Below are 21,021 nucleotides of genomic sequence, written 5' to 3' on the forward strand. Positions count from 1 at the left end.
TTCCTCTCTGGTCCTCGCAGGTGTTATTCTGGTTCTGCTCCCCGAGTGAACCGACCCTTCGTGTTTGTGTATTACAGCTTCCCATCGCTGTGCCCTACCTGCACCACCGCCTCTCCAGGACGTCTCCAACTCTTCCAGTCACTCTCTACCAGCCTGTGCCCTGAACGTGCTGGCTGGCGACCCCCGAACACACTCCTGGGAGAGACTGGAACCACCCAGGGAGGCTGCAGAGCCCCTGCCACCCTGGACGCCTCCAGGTCCTGCTCTAGAACCAAGCGTGGCGCTCCTTCGTTGAATGCTACCTGTCATCCCTTTGTTGGATGTGGAGCGCGAGTGAATCATGATTTTGTCACAGAACGCACTGTAACGTATTTTTTTAATCTTTTTCTTTTTAATTTTTTGTTAATGTTTATTTATTTTTGAGACAGAGAGAGAGAGTTTTTAATCTTTTTCTAGTCTCAGATGACCTACAAGCCCTACCACGAAATCACCTGGGAGTCACAGAATATGGCCAATAGTCAAGTGACACACTCACTGTCAGGCGTGATTAGGCTGGGAATAATCAGATCTCCAGTTGAAATCTACAGGGACCTATTAATAGCTTTCCCAGTCATTTTTTTTTGTTTCTCCCTTTCATGTGACTTGTGGCCATAAGCAACCACTGCCTCAGTTTTCACTGTATCTAATTTTGACTTTTCTCAAGCCGGTCTTTTAAAACCCCAGATCTGATTAACACAAGCCTATCACCAGAGTTTACCACACTGCCCATCAGAGTATCACACGTGATGAGAGAATGTGTGACAGGCAGCAGGAGAACAAAAGGGAAACGGAGGGCGGGCACCTGATGGCCTTGGAAGCGTTGATGATCTCTTTGATCCGGGGCACACCCAGGGTGATGTTCATGGAGGCCACGCCCGCAAAGTGGAAAGTCTTCAGGGTCATCTGGGTGCCTGGTTCACCAATGCTCTGGGCACAGAGTGCACCCACTGCAGAACCTGGCTCCATCTGTGCCCTGTAAGGGAAGGGTATGGAAGAAAAGCCCAGCAAAACTGCTGGGAGGAGGCTCCACTTCTCTCCTCCCTCAACAGACAAGAACGCAGGTGTCATCAGGGTCAGGAGGGAATACGCTACAAGCTGGGCTGTGCTTGCAACAGGTCGGCAGGAGGTGCAGATGGAGGCGGGGAAGGGGTACGACAGTCAGGGGGCTCTGATAACGGAAGTGACCACTGGCTCCTTGTGGTCAGCATGTGGTGACTGGGCCCAAACATCAACTGCCCGCAGAAGATCCAAGAGCCCTGCTGACACATGGTGCCGACGGTGGACAGAGCAGCTGGTACCCGCCAAACATATCGATAGTTACTCCACAGGGAGAGGACACTCGGAAATGTCTTTGAGATTATTTCCACCGCCTGCAGCATCCAGCCTACCTCCCCACCAGAGCCCCTAAGAGATGAGGGGACAGAACCTACTCAGATGCTGACAGTCAGGAAGTGGTGCTGACGCAGGATTTTGCTCCACTGGGGAGACAGGAAGGACAGGAGGCCCATGCAACTGCCTGGCAGTCTAAGAAAACTAGCATGCGTACCTCATGTACTTGTCCCTGCAGGTCTCCAGGAACTTCTCAATCTGGGTGGGGGTGATCCGGTCCAACTGGTACAACACCCGGGGCTGGAAGGACAGAAGCCGGGTGCAGGGTCAGGCTGGTGGCACCTGAGCCCACGAAGGTGCCTGAGCCGGTCGGGGAAGGCCGCCCGTTACCTCTGTTGTGCCGTTATCATTGATGCCGTATTTGTCTCTGGTTTTCTTGATCTTCTCAGAAACACCCTTAATGAATTTTTTTATTTCCTGAAAGATTACACAGCAAGCATCAGTTGTGTATTTCTCGGGAACCTAGACGGCAGTTTGTTTTACAAATGTCAATAATGTCAGGTGTCCACTGATTTCGTGATGGCTAGCTCCGCCCCCTGCGCCTGCTCCACGAGACCCTGGCACGGGGAGCGTGTCCCACGCTGTCGCCTTCTCCTCTGCTCTCCCATCACCTGCACTCACACAGCTCAGCATGGCTAGAACAAACCTGTAGTCTCTAAGCAGACTCACTCTGAGGCTTTCTTCTGAACTTATGATCAATTTAAGTAGCAGCTAACGCATAGCTTTGTAGATGCTGTATATATATCACAAACACGTGGTTTCAGCCTGCCTTCATTTCAAAGAAAACACTCCCAAATCCCTGCCTCTCTTTCTCTCTCTGACCCTCACCTCTGCATCTCCCCCACCCGGGGTCACTTTCCCTTCCCAACAATTAGGACTTTGTAAGGATTCCTGGAAAGCAAAGTTGGAAATGAAACATCTGTGTATTTGTTGTCCCCTCTGTATTTCAGAATAGTACTCAAAGCCCTGGATGAGATCTACATGGAGCAAGGAAGAAGGCGACAAGGACATCATGTGGAGGAGGCATAGGGCAGGGCTATTGGCCACAGGCCTAACTTTTCTGGCAACCGTTCAAAGGGGAAGACCCATCTGTTCTGCAATTTATGGTGTATCTCTGAAATAAATCCACCCTGTAGTTACTCCTGGAAGCAGGACTGGCCAGCACTCAAGGAGGACTTACAGAGGGGTGGTGAGTTTTAGTGAGCTACACCCACCAAAGTCTGGCTCCCAGACGCTCACACGTCAAGTGCTGACTCTTAGGGCAGGTCCCAGGTGAGTTGATGGCACACGCCATGCAGCAGCCATCCTTTAGAGGCTGCTGCGATGCAGGCATGGGGGCTGATTAGCTGCTCTAGTTTGATCCAGGGCGTTTTTGAGAATATGGGAGAGAAGACAGACTGCACTTCCCTCAGCAGCCCTCCTAGAAATGTAATTTCCCTCACTGATCGTGGACAAGTAACGGTGGCAGTGAGCTTAAATGTCACTCTTGAATGTCAGTGCAGGCACCCAGCTGCTCTGTGTGGCTGGCAGAGGACAGACCCACACACATGGACAGCCCGAGGGTGGACTGCATATTGCGGTGGCCGCAAAGCTTCAAGAAGTCTTGTTTCTTGATTATAAGGCGGGCTGAGGGACCCTAAGGAGAGACCAGTATGCCCTACCCAAAGTCTACTCAGTCTATATCACATAGCTGAAAATGTCTAATGTTTTGTCTGAAACAAATATTTTAAAGCAGATGGAACCAGAAGCCTACTTTTGCAAAGATAAAATCCTATGGGCACCCACAGAGAGCTTAACACTTACTAGAGCCCAGTTTTATCATAACCTTGCAAAAATTAATCTCTTTAGCTTCCCACAGACCACCTGGCGATTTCTTACTATCTTTTCTGAAAGCAAAAAACCCCTAACACTTACTGTTGTTATGTTTAAATAGCCTTAGGTTATATCCACACAGTCCATGGCTCATGGGCCCTTCTCGGTCAGCAGCTGCCCAGGGGTTGAGACCTTCCCGTGAGGTGGTATGGCATTAACCCTAACAGGCTAGAGTGGAGGGCCCTGAGGGGCTCTGGGAGGTCATGGGCTTGGCCAAGGTAACAGGCCTGTCCCTGAAGTCAGATGCTTTCTCTGAAGACTGGTCCTGGGCCAACGGTTTCTGCAGTGCCACCTCTGCCCACTGGGAGCCCAGCTAACCAAGGGGCTACCAGAGATCCACTGCCCTCTGGCTGCCCCCCGTTCACGAATGCAGCTTCCTCATGACGACTGCTCCTGTGCGCCAACTCTCTTCCTTCTCCTTGACCAAGCGTGGAATACACGAGGGGTACTGTGCCCCTTCGTCATTCTACTCAGAGAGGACTTTTATCAATTTATAAGAACTTAAAAAAATTTTAAGTAACTCTTTAAAAAGCTCTCCAGATTTACTCACTAACTGGGAGTTTGAGACTACACTTTTAGACAGTCAGCTCCTGCAAACCAGAGCAGGGAACCAGACCAGAGAGGGCAGTGGAACCGTCTCTCCTGGCGTGGCTCTGCTTGACGGCAGGAGCGTGCAAAGGCACGAGTACGTGCTACGGCCTCGTCTTCCTGCTACGCCATTCAGCGTTAAGAGCCTCTCTCACGTTGGTGATTTCCTCCCCCAGCCTACTCGTCTAGCTGTGCTTGTGTGCCCTCAGGGAGAGTTCCTGAAAGGCCTCTCGGTCCAGGTGTGGTCATCTCGCGCCAGCTGTTAAAGGCTGCCCCACCTGCCAGCACAGAGAAACCGGAGGAGAGCCCAAGGCTGAGCAGACCCGTGGATTTTCACCTGTGAGGAACTCTGCACGCAGAAGGAGTAAAAGAACACACACCTACAACCATTGCTCAGCTTAGGCACTGGAGATGAGTCTTTCAGCTACCACCCAAACGGACATTGCTTCCAGTGGCTTTGCTGAAAGGAATGACTTTCCTTACACAAAAGTTAGGGCAGATATTCTGAAAGTTAGGTTTAAAAAAAAAAAAGGCTCATTTTGTAGAAATGAAAACTGAAATAAGCTACTAAGAACTCAACTGAATGAACCCATGCATACTAAAAGAGAACTCACAACACGGCAACTGGCAAGCAATTAAACACACGGTTAAGCGGCAGTTACGTCTTCACACCCTCCGCAGCACAACTGTGGGCACCGGCAGCAGCCTCTGGGGCGGCCAGGGCTCTGTGCCACTCAGGAGTGGCCTCCGTGGCCTCATATAAATCGGGTTCCGGCCAGTGGATTTTGGACCTGAGCTCATTAGACCGTCAGCCCGCAGAGGGCAAGGACACAGTCATCTGGGTGTCCCCGGGATCTGCAGGGCATGTGACATATTGAGGGCTAGGAGTGCTCACTGAATATGCACACACTCCTGGTCAGGGAGGCACCCGTAAAACCCTGCAAAAGGCAAGAAGGGAGCCAGAGTGATGAGCAGGGAAGCCGATTGTGCCGGGAGTGAGGCGGAAGCTCGCCGGGGCGGGCAAACAGCCAGACTGCTGCCAAGTTCACCCCTTAAGCTTAGCACTCCCAGCATGCTCAGCACGTTACCTCGTTGTACTTCTCATAGCCTGTCTCAGTTAAGGTCTTTGAGGATAAACAGAATAGTAAATAGGTGAATATAATATAATCATGCGTAAACACCAAATCACAATTCTAATTTGTTAAAAAAAAAAAATGAAAATTTGGGAAAAACCACAAACAAAGGCACCCAGCCCAACCATACTCTGGATTTAAACTTATTGAAATCTGGAAGTCTCTTTTTTGCCTTTCACACCTCAACATAGGAAAAGAAAGAATCAAGGGCATACCTGACTAAAATACTCTTTCAGTTTCACATGACTGTTGTCATTTTTGATATACTGAAAGGGACAGATTCCTGCCAATTTTGTGCTGCATTTGAATCACCCATTGGCACACAAAGGCAACCATTTACTGGCTTCTGTATCCCTCTGCTTTTGATCATAACCGTGATAATAAACAGGAAGGAGCTGCTCCAGCAGGTCAGTGAAATTAAAAAAAACAAAAAAACAATAAACTAACAAAGCCCTAAGAGGTTATCAAGGTAACAGCTCTCTGGAAAAAGGAGGCTGGCTGACTCCATGAACTACTGATCCACACTATGGTAACAGGAAGAGCAATTTATACCACCACCACCACCACCAGGTGTGTCTGGCTGGTTAAGGCAGTAGAGCGTGAGACTCTTGACATCCAGGGTGTGGGTTCAAGCCTTGCGTTGGGTGTAGAGATTACTTAAAAATGGAAGTCTTGGGTAGCTCAGTTGGTTAAGCTTCTGACTTCAGCTCAGGTCATGATCTCACGATTTGTGAGTTCGAACCCCAAGTCGGGCTCAGTGCTGACAGCTCAGAGCCTGGAGCCTATTCGGATTCTATGTCTCCCTCTCTCTCTGCCCCTCCCCTGCTCATGCTCTGTCTATCTCTCAAAAATAAATAAACATAAAAATTAAAAAAAAAAATGAAGTCTTAAATTACCAGGATTCGCAATGACTGTGGGAAGAGCTGGTCGGCAAGATGAGACAGCAGGTAAAGGGGTTGATAGGGGACAAGGTTAAAAAACAAGAACCACAACAAAAAACAATAGTTCTCTAAAGGAAGTATTTTTCTTCTAGCAGGGTGACACCTGCGTGAGAGACAGACACTAAGAAGGACATGACACAAATTCTTCATGTCGGCTGCTGAGAGTTTGCCTGGGCCATTCCTGAAATTTTTAACAAAGAAAACACTTTTAACACACTCCACCCCACAGCCCTCACCCCTCGCTTATAAAAACCATCTGCCGGCACTGGGCAACAATCTCTTGCTGATGGCCAAGCTGGGTGCTCCCGCCAGTACAGAGCTCACCTGCAGGAAGCTGTCCTGACAGCAGAGGAACTCTGTCTTCTTCATGATTGATTCCGTGGTCAGGACCAGCTCGTTTTTACTCAGCGCAGGCTCGCTCTGACACGGGAAGACTGCCTCAAGTATCAAAAGGAAATAGTGTGATGTGTATGGGGGTGACTGAGGGTGGGGGCAGGATTAAATGAAAGAATTTACAAGAGACAAAATGACTTTTCTCAGAGTGAGCATGATTTTTTTCTCACCAATCTATGATTTTTTTTCTTTCAAAGCATATTTTATATTCTGAAGACAGGATAAACCCACTCCATCTCACATAAAGAGTGAGTGTGAGTGATTCAGTGGGTACCGTTCCATTACTTCTCAACCTTCACCCCATCCCAGATTTGCATTGAAATTATATATTGCTGTTTTTTTAAAAAAATAAAAAAATAAAAAATCAACAAAAAAAATCAACAAAAAAAATTAAAAAAAACCCCAAACATTTCAGGAGTGAAACTACTCCCCTACCCCAATGCTCACGGGAGTCCCCCAAAGTTTTAAAGGCTGCATATTACCCTAATATATGGGCAAAAGGTGCCAGAAAAACATTCTTGGTACATTTAAGTCATTTCTGTTGGGCAAATTCCTATAAGTGGAATTGCTGGGTCAAAAGACACCCACATATAAATTCAGATTAGTATTGTCAAACTACCTTTCAAAAAGGTTTTTTAAAATATATCCCTAGTTAAAGCATGTGCTTTAGTAAAAGCTTAAAGCTTGCTTCTCAACACCCACGACTTTTAACACTGGCCGGTAACATGCTTCACTAGATAGAAACCAAAGCCCTCTTCTGTTGGCATTGGATTACTACCAATACTAGACTTTGAAATTGAAAAAATATTTTTCCTTCAAATTTGGGGAAATTATGCAGAGTAACACAAGACGAAAAATACTACCGGTGGCTGGATAGATATAACTCGAGCATTAACTGTGTGTGATACTCCAAAGGATGCCTCCATTGTAAACACACGTCCTTGGAAACACACTAACCCCAGATATAATGCTAAATCTTACTTTGATGTTGTCCAGAACCCTTCTGAACTCTAAAGGTTCATCTTTTCCCTCCATAGCTGCAGGATCCAAGCCATCTCCCCCGTAAATGAACTGGATAATATCACCCGTAGAGCTTCGGACTGTCAGATCGTATTGTGAGCAAAGATCTTCAAGGGACTTGACAAGCCTTCTCTGAAGGAAAAGGAGGAGAGGAAATAAACGCTCAGCTGCTTTGAGAAGGCCAGTCACGTGTGCAGGGGATGAGATCTGCAACGCTAACTTTCAAGGTTACCAGCACTTTCATCATTTAAAATATTTTATTAGAAATCCCTTAAAAAAGAGTCCCCTGGCCCTTTGGAACAGCAAGCCCAGAAGTGACCCGTAAGCCTGTGCAGTGGGATTCAGAATACGCCCAACCTCGAGTGCTTTAGTGTGTTTTTGAATACATGTAATTTAAGGCCCATCACCCCCAAAGGATTCTGTAAACACTAACTGTTTTCCTAGGCCCTTTTGCCCCTTCCCTCTCTTTCTCCCTAAGGTATAAATTAATGCAACAGCTTTACATTTCTAAACACAACTGAATCCAGGACCCCTGTGGGTGGACTTCAATATGAATTACAGAGGATCTCAGGTGCATACCCCCTTCTGGGACCGAGGGGGAAGAAAAGAGAACAGGGATGGCATTGTGTCTGAACCAGCAGGCAGCAGCCATTTCTCACATCTGCTTAGGGAGAACCGTCCACCAGTAGAACGCTCCAGCCAGCAGTGTGATGGTGGTGCAGTGAATTAAAGAGAAATCTTCCTCCAGGCAACCTCAAAACAAAAATCCCTCGTGCCAGAACTAATTTGTTCTAAGTTAACACAGTGCTCTGGGAAAGTCATACTCTCTACTTCAAAAAGGTAAAGTAAAAAAATAAAGTCAAAAGACATTCTGGCAAGAGTGGTAAAAGCATTTCACAGTCTGTTGGGTTTTTGACAAAAGCAGCACACTCCAAAACTGAAGGGCAATTTCCCATCAAAACGTGATGAAAAGGGGAAGTATTGATGAGGACACACACATATTTATGGAAATAGCTATTTCTATGGACTCCAGCCTGCTCTCACCTTCATCAACCTTGTTTGCTCTGCCTGTCTTATTCACACCTCTGGTTGATCAGTTCTGCTTTCCCAGCCTGCAAAGGGCTGTGCTTCTTAAACTGGGATCCACAGTGGGGACAAAGGGGACTCAAAGCCACAGCAAGTTCACAGCCCAGCAACTGGGAGATTTGACTTTATCTGATGTTATAAGGAGACAGGAACATTGAAAAAATATAAAAGCAAACACAGGTCATGGAAGACAGAGGAGAAAATCATAATCAGGGAATGAAATGAAATCCTCTGCTTGTGGTCTTATATAAGGAAGAATGAAGTCGGGATGTGTTCTTACTTCTCTGCCATTAGGGATATTTTTATGGCGGTCTGAGAAGCATGGGAACAGGAAGCCCTCTAGTTTCATCCTGTCGCCCTGAGCCTACTGTCCCGGAGCTGCACATATGATGGAGAGCCATCCCTCCAAGTGTCCAAGACCTCCTGCAGGCACCGGAGTAAGTTCTTGGAGTCAGTTGAAATTAAAAAACAAGAGGCTACATAAATAGTTGCCAAGTGAGAAGCAGAGTCCTCTCAATCATTGGGATGTAGGTACTGTCATCCACATCTTCATGGATTAGGAAACAAAAGCCCAGTGAGGCTCACTAATGTGTCCCCGGATACACTTCCAGTCCACGTTCTCAGTACAGCTTTGGTGAGTGTGGCCCTGGCCTGGTCTGAATCACTTAAGGCATAAGGGATGAAGTGAACATATTACCTTCTTATGCTGTTTATTTCCAGGGCTCCCGCATTTTCCAATTATTCTTTTTAAATACTAAGACTCGATACATGACAGTTCATGTACAAAATATGTAAACACTCAGCAGTCAAAATCCTCGGAACCCTGTCCTGCTCTGCCGCTAATGGCCTACATTTCTTCAAATTACCTGCATGTATCCCGTTTCAGCAGTCTTTACGGCTGTGTCGACTAGACCTTCCCGGCCAGCCATTGTGTGGAAGAAAAACTCGGTCGGTGTCAAACCGGAATAAAAGCTATTAGCCACAAAGCCTTTGGCAGCTGGGAGCTAAAGAGAGGTAGGGAAAAAAGAAAAGCCAGACAAAAAACCTTCAAGGTCCACAACTTCAAACCTCATTCAAATCACAAAATGTCCCACCTTTAGACTATAAATACCTGGCCAATGCACGCTTATGAAGGGGCAGACTTTACACACCCTTTCTCAAAGGAGAAAGAACTTGGCATAAACCATCCTTCCCAGAGACAAGGAGGGTGAGCTCCCAGGCAGGGCTGGTGCTGGTGCTGGTGCTGGTGCCAGTGGCAGGCAAGTGGACCAAGCAGTTTGAATGCCCCCAGCCTCCCCTTTAAATTTGTCAGGCTCCCTTAGAACTCTGAGCCTGACATGCACAGATAGGCACCATTCCAGTGACCACTTGGCTCTCTGACTTCTACTGAATTCTTTTATTTATTTATTTATTTTTATTTTTTTTTTTTTTATATATTTTTTTTTCCACGTTTTTATTTATTTTTGGGACAGAGAGAGACAGAGCATGAACGGGGGAGGGACAGAGAGAGAGGGAGACACAGAATCGGAAACAGGCTCCAGGCTCTTGAGCCATCAGCCCAGAGCCTGACGCGGGGCTCGAACTCACGGACCGTGAGATCGTGACCTGGCTGAAGTCGGACGCTTAACCGACTGCGCCACCCAGGCGCCCCTGACTTCTACTGAATTCTGATCTTGGACAGAGTCCTTAAAATGTTCCTCAGACTGTATGATACAGAAAATACCTACACATTCCCAGTACAGCAGTTCTGTTTCCCTGGGGGGAGGGGGGGGTGGCTGGACAGAAACCCCACAGTCCCGTGGGATAAGAGCAGCTGCAGTATCTGTGCTTTAATGGGAATAAGAGCTGACTCCAAATCCAGAATCTGAGTGACCAAACCTACTCTAAGTTCCTCACCTAGACTTAAAAGTTGTCTGTCCCTGAGTCCCAGAAGAAGCCTAGCACAGACAGATTTGTCTATTTCTGCTTATACCAGTGCCCAAACCACCAGTGCCACTGAAACCCAGAGGTCATTTAAAAACCGAGTTCGAGAAGTCGAGAGGAAAATCTGGACTTTCCTGGTCGTTTTAGTGTGGTTCATATTATCACTATTTTAAAATCCCCATACTTTGATGTCAGTGTTCCCATAATCACACATTGATCAGACATGAGGTATCTATAGATTTTGATTATTGGAAAGGACCTTGAAATCCTCCCTCTTGGAGAGAAAACAAGAGGGCATTGATCAAGTTTGGTAGCAGCAAATCTAACAAGGCTCCCACACGACTCTGTAGGGGTTGGAGAGGGAAGGCCCCAGAGGAGCCCGCCCACACACGCCCCCTCTGGGAGCGCTGGCAGCACAGGGCTCCCAATACTCTTCCAGACTCCCCACGGTTGCCCTCCAAAGTTCTGTCTTAACCACTACTACTTACCTTTGAGTGTTTTTCAAAGTGAGGCAAGGACCTGTTTTCAAAGCCATCTGGCACTCGAGAGCCACTGATGGCTTGCTGTCCTACACAGGCAATCATCTGTGATATGTTAATGAAAGAACCTGGGGAAACAGGTCAGGAATGTAACATTTGTTTACCGAACCACATTAATTGAAGCACAAGAAGATCTGTGGGATAAAACAGGAATATGACAGCGCAGGCTCATGGTCTAGGGACAGTAAGAGCCAAAACGAGAATAATACAGGGTGGAGCCCTCAGCAACAGAAGAAAAGCTGAGGGAGAGCTGCAGGGCTCAGCAGGGAGTGTAAGCACTTTGGGGCTGGAGGAAAGACTTGCAGGGAAGAGTCTGCCACAAGGCCGAACTTTTGGAGGACATTACAATGTGGATATAAGAAGGGATGAGGGGAGAAATTCCAAAGTAAGTGGAAAAGTGGGAAGCAAAGACACAGGAATGGGAAAGTGGGGGGCATGCTCACCAGGAGCAGGAAGGTGAACACTGCAGGGGGTGGGAGGGAAGTAGCAAAGTTGGACTTTATTCTGCCAAAAAAATTTACAGAAATAGAAGCATGGAGGTTTTGAATCGATGCAGTACCATGAAACTTAACGCTTTAGGTCCTAGACAACTATGAAATTAAAGCATTTACCATATCACTAAATACATTAATTTAGAAAGCTTTTTTTATTTTTTATTGTTTTTTTAATTTTTATTTTTTTTAACATTTATTTATTTTTGAGACAGAGAGAGACAGAGCACGAACGGGGGAGGGCCAGAGACAGAGGGAGACACAGAATCTGAAGCAGGCTCCAGGCTCTGAGCTGTTAGCACAGAGCCCGATGTGGGCTCAGAGCCTGGAGCCTACTTTGGATTCTGTGTCTCCCTCTCTCTCTGCCCCTCCCCTGCTAATGCTCTGTCTCTCAAAAATTAAGTAAACGTTAAAAAAATTTTAAAAAAATAGGGGGGCGCCTGGGTGGCTCAGTTGGTTGGGCGACCGACTTCGGCTCACGTCATGATCTCGCAGTTTGTGAGTTTGAGCCCTGCGTCGGGCTCTGTGCTAACAGCTCAGAGCCTGGAGCCTACTTCGGATTCTGTGTCTCCCCCTCTCTCTACCCCTACCCTGCTCACGCTCTGTGTCTCTCTGTCTCTCAATAATAAGCGTTAAAAAAATAAAAAAAAATAGGAGTTAAATGTCTAAGATGTAAATAATTAAGTCTCTTTCTATACATATGATTTAAAAAGATATGCCCTGGGGCACCTGAGTGGCTCAGTTGGTTGAGCGTTCAACTTCAGCTCAGGTCATGATCTCACGGCTCATGGGTTCGAGTCCCATGTCGGGCTCTGTGCTGACAGCTCAGAGCCTGGAGCCTGCTTCAGATTCTGTGTCTCCTCTCTCTCAAAAATATACATTAAAAAAATTTTTTTAATAAAAAAAAATATGCCTTTATATATATACATATATATATGTATATATATATATGTGTATATTTTAATATGTACATATTTATATATTAAATATACATATATTTATTTTTCGAGAGAGACAGAGGACACGAGTGGGGTATGGGTAGGGGTAGAGAGAGAGAGGAAAGAGACAGAATCCCAGGCAGACTCCGTGCTAAGAGCATGGAGCCGGACACGGGGCTCTGACTTATAAACCTCGAGGATCATGACTTCAGCTGAAACCAAGAGTCGGATGCTTAACCAACAGACGCACCCAGGTGCCCCAAGACATACCCTTATAAATGAACGGTCTGAAATTACTCCTGCATTTTCTGGGAGAAAACCTGCCAGCCCATACAGAGAATGCAATGAGGGCAGTTGGTGGAGGAGCGCACACCTTTGGAGCCGCACAGAGCCATGGTGAGTGGGCTATTGCTCTTATCCAGTTCCCGGAGGCAGGCACTGCCCGCGTGGTCGCGGATCACAGATAGCTCCTTCAGGATCAGAGCCTGGAGGGAAAAAGCGAGGTGCATGAGGACTCTGCTGACTACCAACGTTCAACCTGACATTTAGTGAAATCTGACAAAATTTAAGCCAGATGTCAGATTTCCAATAGAGAAAGGGTTTCAAGCTTTTGAAGATCAATATGCCTTATCTATAAAGACCCTAACCTTCCATGAGGAAGGAAAGGTTCCAAATCAGTGTTTAAGGTAAAAATGATTAGTAATGAAGTCTTGCAAAATCCTTTAAATGGCCCCTAAGGCAGAAAGTATAATATAGCATGTGTATAGCATCCTCTACAATACGTCTGTATACATATCGACTGTACATGCACATGTAGAGGCCCAAATACACTTAGGAACAGAAGCTACCATGTAGTATGTAGTAACGGAAAACTGTTTATGCTAATTCTAAAATTTACCTCTTATTTTTACTTTCCAAGCACACATGTGAATTCTCACAAGTTAAGCGTGTGATAAGGTGACTCTACAGGAATATTCTAGTCCATGAGCTCATCCACAAGGTGTCCTTTCTCAGCTCACAGAGAGGGTGCTAAATCAGTTACGAGTCATGGTTCCACTAAAAACAAATGCTGCTGGAGTCTCAAGTAAATTCCTAGGTAAGTGCCAGTGAGGAACATCCATTTCTCTCTCTCTCTCAAGACTCAGAGAGATTAATCAAAAAACTGCTAGAACTGATAACATGAATTCAGCAAAGTCGCAGGATATAAAATCAATTTACAGAAATTGGTTGCATTTCTATACACCAATAATGAAGCAGCAGAAAGAGGACTTGTTCTCATTGCAATTGCACCAAAACCCATAAAATACCTAGGGATAAACCTAACCAAAGAAGTGAAAGATCTGTACGTTGAAAACTATAGGAGACTTATGAAAGAAACTGAAGAAGACAATTCTGACAATTTTTCTTTTTGGAAAAACATTCCATGCTCATGGATCAGAAGAACAAATATTGTTAAACTTTGTTTATTTATTTTATTATTGTTAAATATCCAAAGCAATCCACATGTTCAATGCAATTCCTATCAAAATAACACCAGCATTCTTCACAGAGCTAGAACAAACAATTCTAAAATTTGTATGGAACCAGAAAAGACCCCAAATAGTAAAAGTAATGTTGAAAAAGAAAACCAAAGCTGGGGGCATCACAATTCTGGACTTCAGACTATATTACAAAGCTGTAATCATATGGTACTGGCACAAAAACAGACACATAGATCAATGGAACAGAATAGACAACCCAGAAGTGGACCCACAAACGTATGGCCAACTAATCTTCAACAAAGCAGGAAAGAATATCCAATGGAATAAAGACAATCTCTTCAACAAATGGTGTTGGGAACACTGGACAGCAACATGCAGAAGAATGAACCCAGACGACTTTCTTACCATACACAAAAACAAACTCAAAATGGATGAAAGACCTAAAAATAAGACAAGAAGCCATCAAAATCCTAGAGAAGAAAACAGGCAAAAGACCTCAGCCGCAGCAACTTCTTACTTGACAAAGGCAAGGTAAACAAAAGCAAAAATGAACTACCGGGACCTCATCAAGATAAAAAGCTTCTGCATAGTGAAGGAAACAATCAGCAAAACTGAAGGAATGGGCAACTGAAAGCAACTGAAGGAATGGGAGAAGATTATTTCCAAATGGCATACCAGATAAAGGGTTAGTATCGAAAATCTATAAAGAACTTATCAAATTCAATACCAAAAAACAAATAATCCAGTGAAGAAATGGGCAAAAGAAATGAATAGACACTTTTCCAAAGAAGACATCCAGATAGCTAAAAGACACATGAAAAGAAGCTCAACATCATTCATCATCAAGAAAATACAAATCAAAACCACAATGAGATACCACCTCACACCTGTCAGAATGGCTAAAATTAACAACTCGGGAAACAACAGATGTTAGTGAGGATGCAGAGAAAGGGGAACTGCTTTTGCACTGTTGATGGGAATGCAAACTGGTGCAGCCGCTCTGGAAAACAGTATGGAGGTTCCTAAAAAATTAAAAACAGAACTACCCTACAATCCAGCAAATGCACTACTAGGTATTTATCCAAAGGATACAAAAATGCTGATTCAAAGGCGCACATGCACCCCAATGCTTATTGCAGCACTACTGACAATAGTCAAAGTATGGAAAGCCCAAATGTCCATCGACTGATGACTGGATAAAGATGTGGTGTATATGTATGTATGTGTGTGTATGTACACACACATACATACATACGTACACACGATGGAAAATTACTTGGCAATCAAAAAGAATAAAATCTTTGCCATTTGCGACAACGTGGATGGAACTCTAGTGTATTATGCTAAGTGAAGTAAGTCAGAGAAAGATAAAAATCGTATGATTTCACTCATTTGTAATTTAAGAAACAAAACAGATAAACATAGGCGAAGGGAAGCAAAAATAAGATAAGTAGAGCGAGGGAGACAAACCATAAGAGACTTAAATACAGAGAACAAACTGAGGGTTGCTGGTGGGGTATTGGGTGAGGGGATGGGCTAAATGGGTGATGAGCATTAAGGAGGGTACTTGTTGGGATGAGCACTGGGTTTACATGTAAGTGATGAATCACTAAATTCTATGACTGAAATCATTACTACACTATATGCTAGCTAACTGGGATTTAAAAAGTAAAAAAATAAATGAAAAGACTCAGTGAGATTAAGAATGAGCTAATGGTGAATGGTGCCTACAACTCTGCTTTCTTCCTATTTCACAAAAAATTCATGTCATCAGAAAATTTCTTATTGCTTATCCATTTTTCCACACTTAGGTGAGTTAAAGCTCTGAGCCATGGGCTGCAGGGGAGACAGAAGAAAGCCAGGTGAAATCCTGGTGCAGTCAGACTGCCGACCCAGGCTGCCTGAGAGAATGCAGAGCTCCCAGAGGCTGGTCCTCATTCTGATTCTGACCCTTGCTCGGCACGTTCTCAGCTAACCTAGTTTCTAATGTGACAGGGGAAGCAGATAGGCATGTGATATGAATTTTCCCTCTTCTGTGCCCCAGTCTCTTTTGAAGACCATCCATTGATTTTTATTTTTTTAAAGATTTGATTTTTAAGTAATCTCTATATCCAATGTGGGGCTCAAACCTACAACCCTGAGATCAAGAGCTGCACGCTCTACCCACCGAACCAGCTAGGTGCTCCTTCAAAGACCATCCGTTTAAAGAGCTGTGGTTGCCAGTCTCTACTCCAAAGATGCTAGAAATAGAAAGGGCACAAGCATGTGAGTACCAGCTACAGAAGGGGCCTAAGTGTGACGCTGGAACAAGAGCAGCCCCATGTGGTCAAGTGAACAGATGGCCCTGTTTTCACCACCTAGAACGTGAAAGCTGCTAGGGATGTAAAGGATCCGATTGAAGGCCCTCCCCTTGTTAAACGAGAACACACACACGACACACAGGGCTGACCTGGGGCTAAAGGCACTGCCTTTACTTCCTCCTCCCTTCTGCTACCTTCTCTTCAGGCTTGCAGCACAGCCCTGTGGGCATGAAGTGGCTAACCCACCCAAGGAGCAGACTCACCTCTAGAGTCTCCTCAGCGGTGCAACCAGGCTGCTGCTGCAGCTTTCCTGTGTTTAGGGCTTCAATGTACTCATCACATTTTTTATAGCCAGCATTCAGCAACTCATACTTGGCCTTTAGCAACCCTTGACCAGGTGTGACGTCACCAATCCCGATGGAGAATCCACGGTTTGCTGCAGAATAGTCGGCAGGTAGAGCAGAAAGGCAGTGCCATGGATGTTAGTCAACCCACTATATACAAACCAGTTTATACCTTGAGAGAATATATCATGACCCAATTAAATAAAAATGTATCAGTCTGTAGAGAGTTACATCAAAATGACCAAGACTCACTGAATCCTGTCAGAGACGTTACAACCCAGTGGGGAGCAAGCACTCCCCCCAACTAACTATAATATACAGCAGACCAATATTAAATACCAAAAAGCAGCTGGACAAAGTCAGCAATGGAAAGTGAGCCATCTGACTTTTTGTTCTAAGACATCATCTCAGATACCTTTCTGCCCACACCCCCTTCCTTCTTCAGAAATCCTCCCCAAACACAGAAAAACCCCACCTTTGAGGGAACTACACATGGTCAATAATCCCAACGCTAACGTATGTAGAAAATGGGTGGATGAGAGGCACTTGGCTTAGGAGGGTGGGGAAGGGATACCTAAGAGTGGCTATGGAAATGAGGACCCATGAGTCTGGAAATGCTCAGAAACTATACTGCCAGCTTCTGAAGATGCTAGAGACAACGTATGTGTTGGAGATAAGGAAACCTGATAGAAAACCAGTATTTTCCTGTGGAAGATGAGAGTTTATGTCCCAGTATACGGAATTAGAGAGCTCTAGACTGAGGGATCCTAAGTGCAAACAGCGAGGGAGGACTGTAAAGCAGGGCATGAGGTCTGTATATACTATGACTGTGATTCCTTAGTCCCTTTCCCTGGCCACATCCCAGAATCCTGAGAACCAGGTCTCAACTTTGGGTGGGAGACTGAGAGTGGAAGTTATGTCCCTGCAGAAACCAAGCCTCCCTAGAGAAAAGTATTACTGACAGGGCTATTTGGTAGTTCCTCAATGAAAATGTTGCCTTGCAGCTCAATCAAGGGACTGAGAAGTCCATCAACCAACAGGCTCCATCCATTTCCAATCGGTGTTTGGTGTCTCACTCCCCAAAATATGAATGGATAGCCAGGGACCACCAGATTAAAAAAAAAACATAACATTTATTTGTTTTTCAGAGAGAGAGAGAGAGAGAGAGAGAGAGAGAGACAGAGCACAAGTCGGGGAGGAGCAGAGAGAAGGAGACACAATCTGAAGCAGGCTCCAAGCTCCGAGCTATCAGCACAGAGTCCAACGCAGGGCTCGAACTGACAAAATGTGAGATCATGACCTGAGCCAAAGTCTGAGGCTTAACCAACTGAGCCAACCAGGCGCCCCTGGGACCACTAGACCTCTGAGGAAAGTCTTCAACATGAAAGACTAAAGACAACAAATGCACAGAAAAACAAAACTAAAGAGAAAATTCAGGGAGAATTTTCAGATAAATCTATGAAAAACATTGTCTCTGATAGAGAAGAGGTATCTGGAGATCAAGAACAGGAAGTCTTCAAACAAAAAAACAAACCCAAAAATCAAAATCTACCTGCAAATAAGAAACATGGAAAATATAGTTGGAAGTGAAATAAATGATAGTTAAAATAAAAAAAAAAAAATCAATAGAGGAATTCACTTAAATTTTTTTTTAACTTTATTTTTGAGAGTGAGAACATGAATGGGGGAGGGGCAGAGAGCAACTGAGGGGAGGAGAGAAGAATCCCAAGCAGGCTCTGCAATGTCAGCACAGAGCCCAGGGGGAACTCATGAACTGTAAGATCATGACCTGAACCAAAACCAAGAGTTGGATGCATAACCAACTGAGCCACCCAGGTGCCCCGAGGAACTCACTTTTAATTTTTTATTTATGTATTTACTTTTGAGAGAGAAAGAGAGAGAGAGAGGTGTGAGTGGGGGGAGGGGCAGAGAGAGAGGGAGACACAGAATCTGAAGCAGGCTCCAGGATCTGAGCTGTCAGCACAGAGCCCAACGTGGGGCTTGAACTCACGGACCATGAGATCATTACCTGAGCTGAAGTTGGCCCACTTAACTGACTGAGCCACCCAGGCACCCCCTAATTTTTTTTTAATGTTTTTTATTTATTTTTGAGAGACAGAAAAACAGAGCGCGAGCAGGGGAGGGGCAGAGAGAGAGGGAGACACAGAATCCGAAGCAGGCTCCAGGCTCTGAGCTGTCAGCAGAGCCCGATGTGGGGCTCAAACTCACAAACTGTGTGATCATGACCTGAGCCAAAGTTGGTCACTTAATTGACTAAGCCACCCAGATGCCCCTCTAGGAAATCATTTTTAAAAGTTAAACTGAGGGGCACCTGGCTTGCTCAGTCGGTTAAATGTCCTGACTCTTGCTTTCAGCTCAGGTCATGATCTCACGGTTCATGGGATTGAATCCCCCCTACTGGGCTCTTTGCTGACAGTGCTGGGGCCTGCTTGGGATTCTCTTTCTCCCTCTCTCTGCCTCTTCCCCCACCCAAATAAATAAACATTAAAAACAATAAAAAGATAAAGTGAATCCAGAAACAAAGAAATGGACAACAGAGAAAAGAAGGTAAGAAAAATCATAGAGTCAATCTAGAAGCTCTACTTACAAAATGAACAAAAATTCCAAAAAGAACAGAGAAAGTTAATGTGAAAAAATTATCAAACAAAAACAAAATTTCCACAACCAAAGGACACACGGAGGCAGATTAAGAGAGCTTACAGAGTGCCCAACACAATGAATGAAAAAAAGACTCATACCAAGCGTCTACAGTGTGAACTTCCAGAACAAAGAGGATTTGCAAAGCTTCCAAAATGAAGACACATACAAAAGTTGAAAATAAGAATAGAAATACACTTTCACGGCAACTCTGTAGAGTAGAGCAGTACCTTCAAAATTCTGACGAAAAATAAAATTCAATCCAGAGCTCTATACCCAGCCAAACAATCGATCAAGCGTAAGGGTGGAAATGAAACGTTTTTGGGCATGCAAAAACCTGCACGTATGGCATGCTCAGAGATGGGCCAAAAAAGGAAACAGAACAGTGCAAGGAGAGAAGGGAAACACAGAGTAACCCAGCAGAGCTGAGCTGTGAGGGCCCAGAGGGCCATAGGTGGAGCGCAGGTACCTTGGAAGCAGCCTGCGGAGGGCCCTTGTCTAACAACCCTGTCTGACTGGCATTGAGGAGCTACTGGGCATTTTGAGACAAGAATTCAAGAGCAAGTTCAAATCTGAAACCAGGCAAGTCAGTACTGAGCTGATCCCGTTCTGTAAGTCCCAAATGATTCAGCCTGGAGTAAGTCTCCTTTCCTGTGTGCGGGTATGTGTGTGGCATGTGGGGACTGGGGGAAGGAAACAAAGGTAAAAGAACAAGCTAACGCACAGCCCTGAAACCCGAGCAACCACCACCATATGCCGAGGACGCTGGAGATACTCACAGAGGTAGACAGGAGCCAGCCTGGCAAGCCGTGACATTGCATCGGCAGCTTCGTTCTGCCCCCAGTCTCGCAGCAAAATGTAAAAAATATTGTTCTTCGATCCTGATCCCAACGTTCCCTTGTCCATGCTGCCGCTCATCAACTCACTGTTCTGGATGGTAACGTCTGCAAGGACAGCAAAGATTGGGCACTTGAACAATTACTTACTACTCAGCCTCGTTCCAACGTGGGGCAGTGGAGAAAGCATGCTCCCATGATGAAAATTAAAGCAAAGCAAAGCAAAATTCTCTCAAAATTTTTTGAGGGGAAAAAGAGAGAAATCTAGGGACTTTTGAGAAGCATGAAAAGCCCAGTTGTTTACCTTACAGTCCTAACTCTGAAATGTACTACAGGACCCTCATTTTCAACTGTGAACTATAAGTGACAGCACCGAGCACTTATCCTGTGTCACAGGGATGTTGTGAGCATCTGATGAAATCACATGCCACAAACTACTCCATAAACTGTAAAGCACTTTGTTATTCCCCCAAGATGATGAAAACTGATGACACCACCATGAAGAGCCTATACAACAAAATGGAATTACATCGAGAAGAAACAAAATACAATCTAAAACAAGGAAGCCAAAACACCTGAAAGACCAGAGGTGTGTTTTCAAAGCAAAGGCTCTAACCCTGAGAAAAATTGGTGCCCTTCAACACATTTACTCTTCATTACAAAACAGGAATCTTGACCTTCAGAGACTCTGTGGTTCAGTTCTTCAGCACAGAGTCCTGGAGATCCATTTCTTGTCACAAGACCTTGCTAGCAAAGCCCATTCGAAGTCAGTGCCATCCAGAGGAGCCTGCTGGGGAGCTGCTGGTTAGCAGTCTGGGGTGAGCAAGGGAGCTCGCGTCAGAAAGGAAATGCTGGCTGAAAGGTACTGGTCTGTGGACTATACTTTGGGTTGAATTAGTCTGGATGACTCAGATGGCTTAACATTTATATCCTCTTGTGGTTACACCTGATCTTCGTGTTATAAGAAACAAGTTGACCAGGAGGCGATAGAAAAATAGTCCCATTATACTTTTAGACAATGCACACATTTTTTGGACATAAAATGATAAA

At 45.1% G+C, this 21,021-nt stretch overlaps 1 protein-coding gene across 1 annotated transcript in view; it reads right to left on the reverse strand.

The window, feature by feature from the left end:
* Nucleotides 1–21,021, reverse strand: part of POLR3A (RNA polymerase III subunit A) — a 52,821-nt gene that overhangs the window by 6,728 nt on the left and 25,072 nt on the right. The window contains exons 15-24 of the mRNA XM_058696807.1: nt 19,915–20,079; nt 16,397–16,569; nt 12,726–12,837; nt 10,873–10,991; nt 9,328–9,465; nt 7,337–7,507; nt 6,287–6,400; nt 1,759–1,845; nt 1,586–1,668; nt 842–1,012 (exon numbers count right to left, since the gene is read on the reverse strand). Of these exons, the coding sequence (XP_058552790.1) occupies nt 842–1,012; nt 1,586–1,668; nt 1,759–1,845; nt 6,287–6,400; nt 7,337–7,507; nt 9,328–9,465; nt 10,873–10,991; nt 12,726–12,837; nt 16,397–16,569; nt 19,915–20,079 (1,333 nt within the window). The remainder of the gene's footprint in view (nt 1–841; nt 1,013–1,585; nt 1,669–1,758; nt 1,846–6,286; nt 6,401–7,336; nt 7,508–9,327; nt 9,466–10,872; nt 10,992–12,725; nt 12,838–16,396; nt 16,570–19,914; nt 20,080–21,021) is intronic.

This window comes from Neofelis nebulosa, chromosome 13, assembly GCF_028018385.1.
Source record: "Neofelis nebulosa isolate mNeoNeb1 chromosome 13, mNeoNeb1.pri, whole genome shotgun sequence".
NCBI classification, from domain to species: domain Eukaryota; kingdom Metazoa; phylum Chordata; class Mammalia; order Carnivora; family Felidae; genus Neofelis; species Neofelis nebulosa.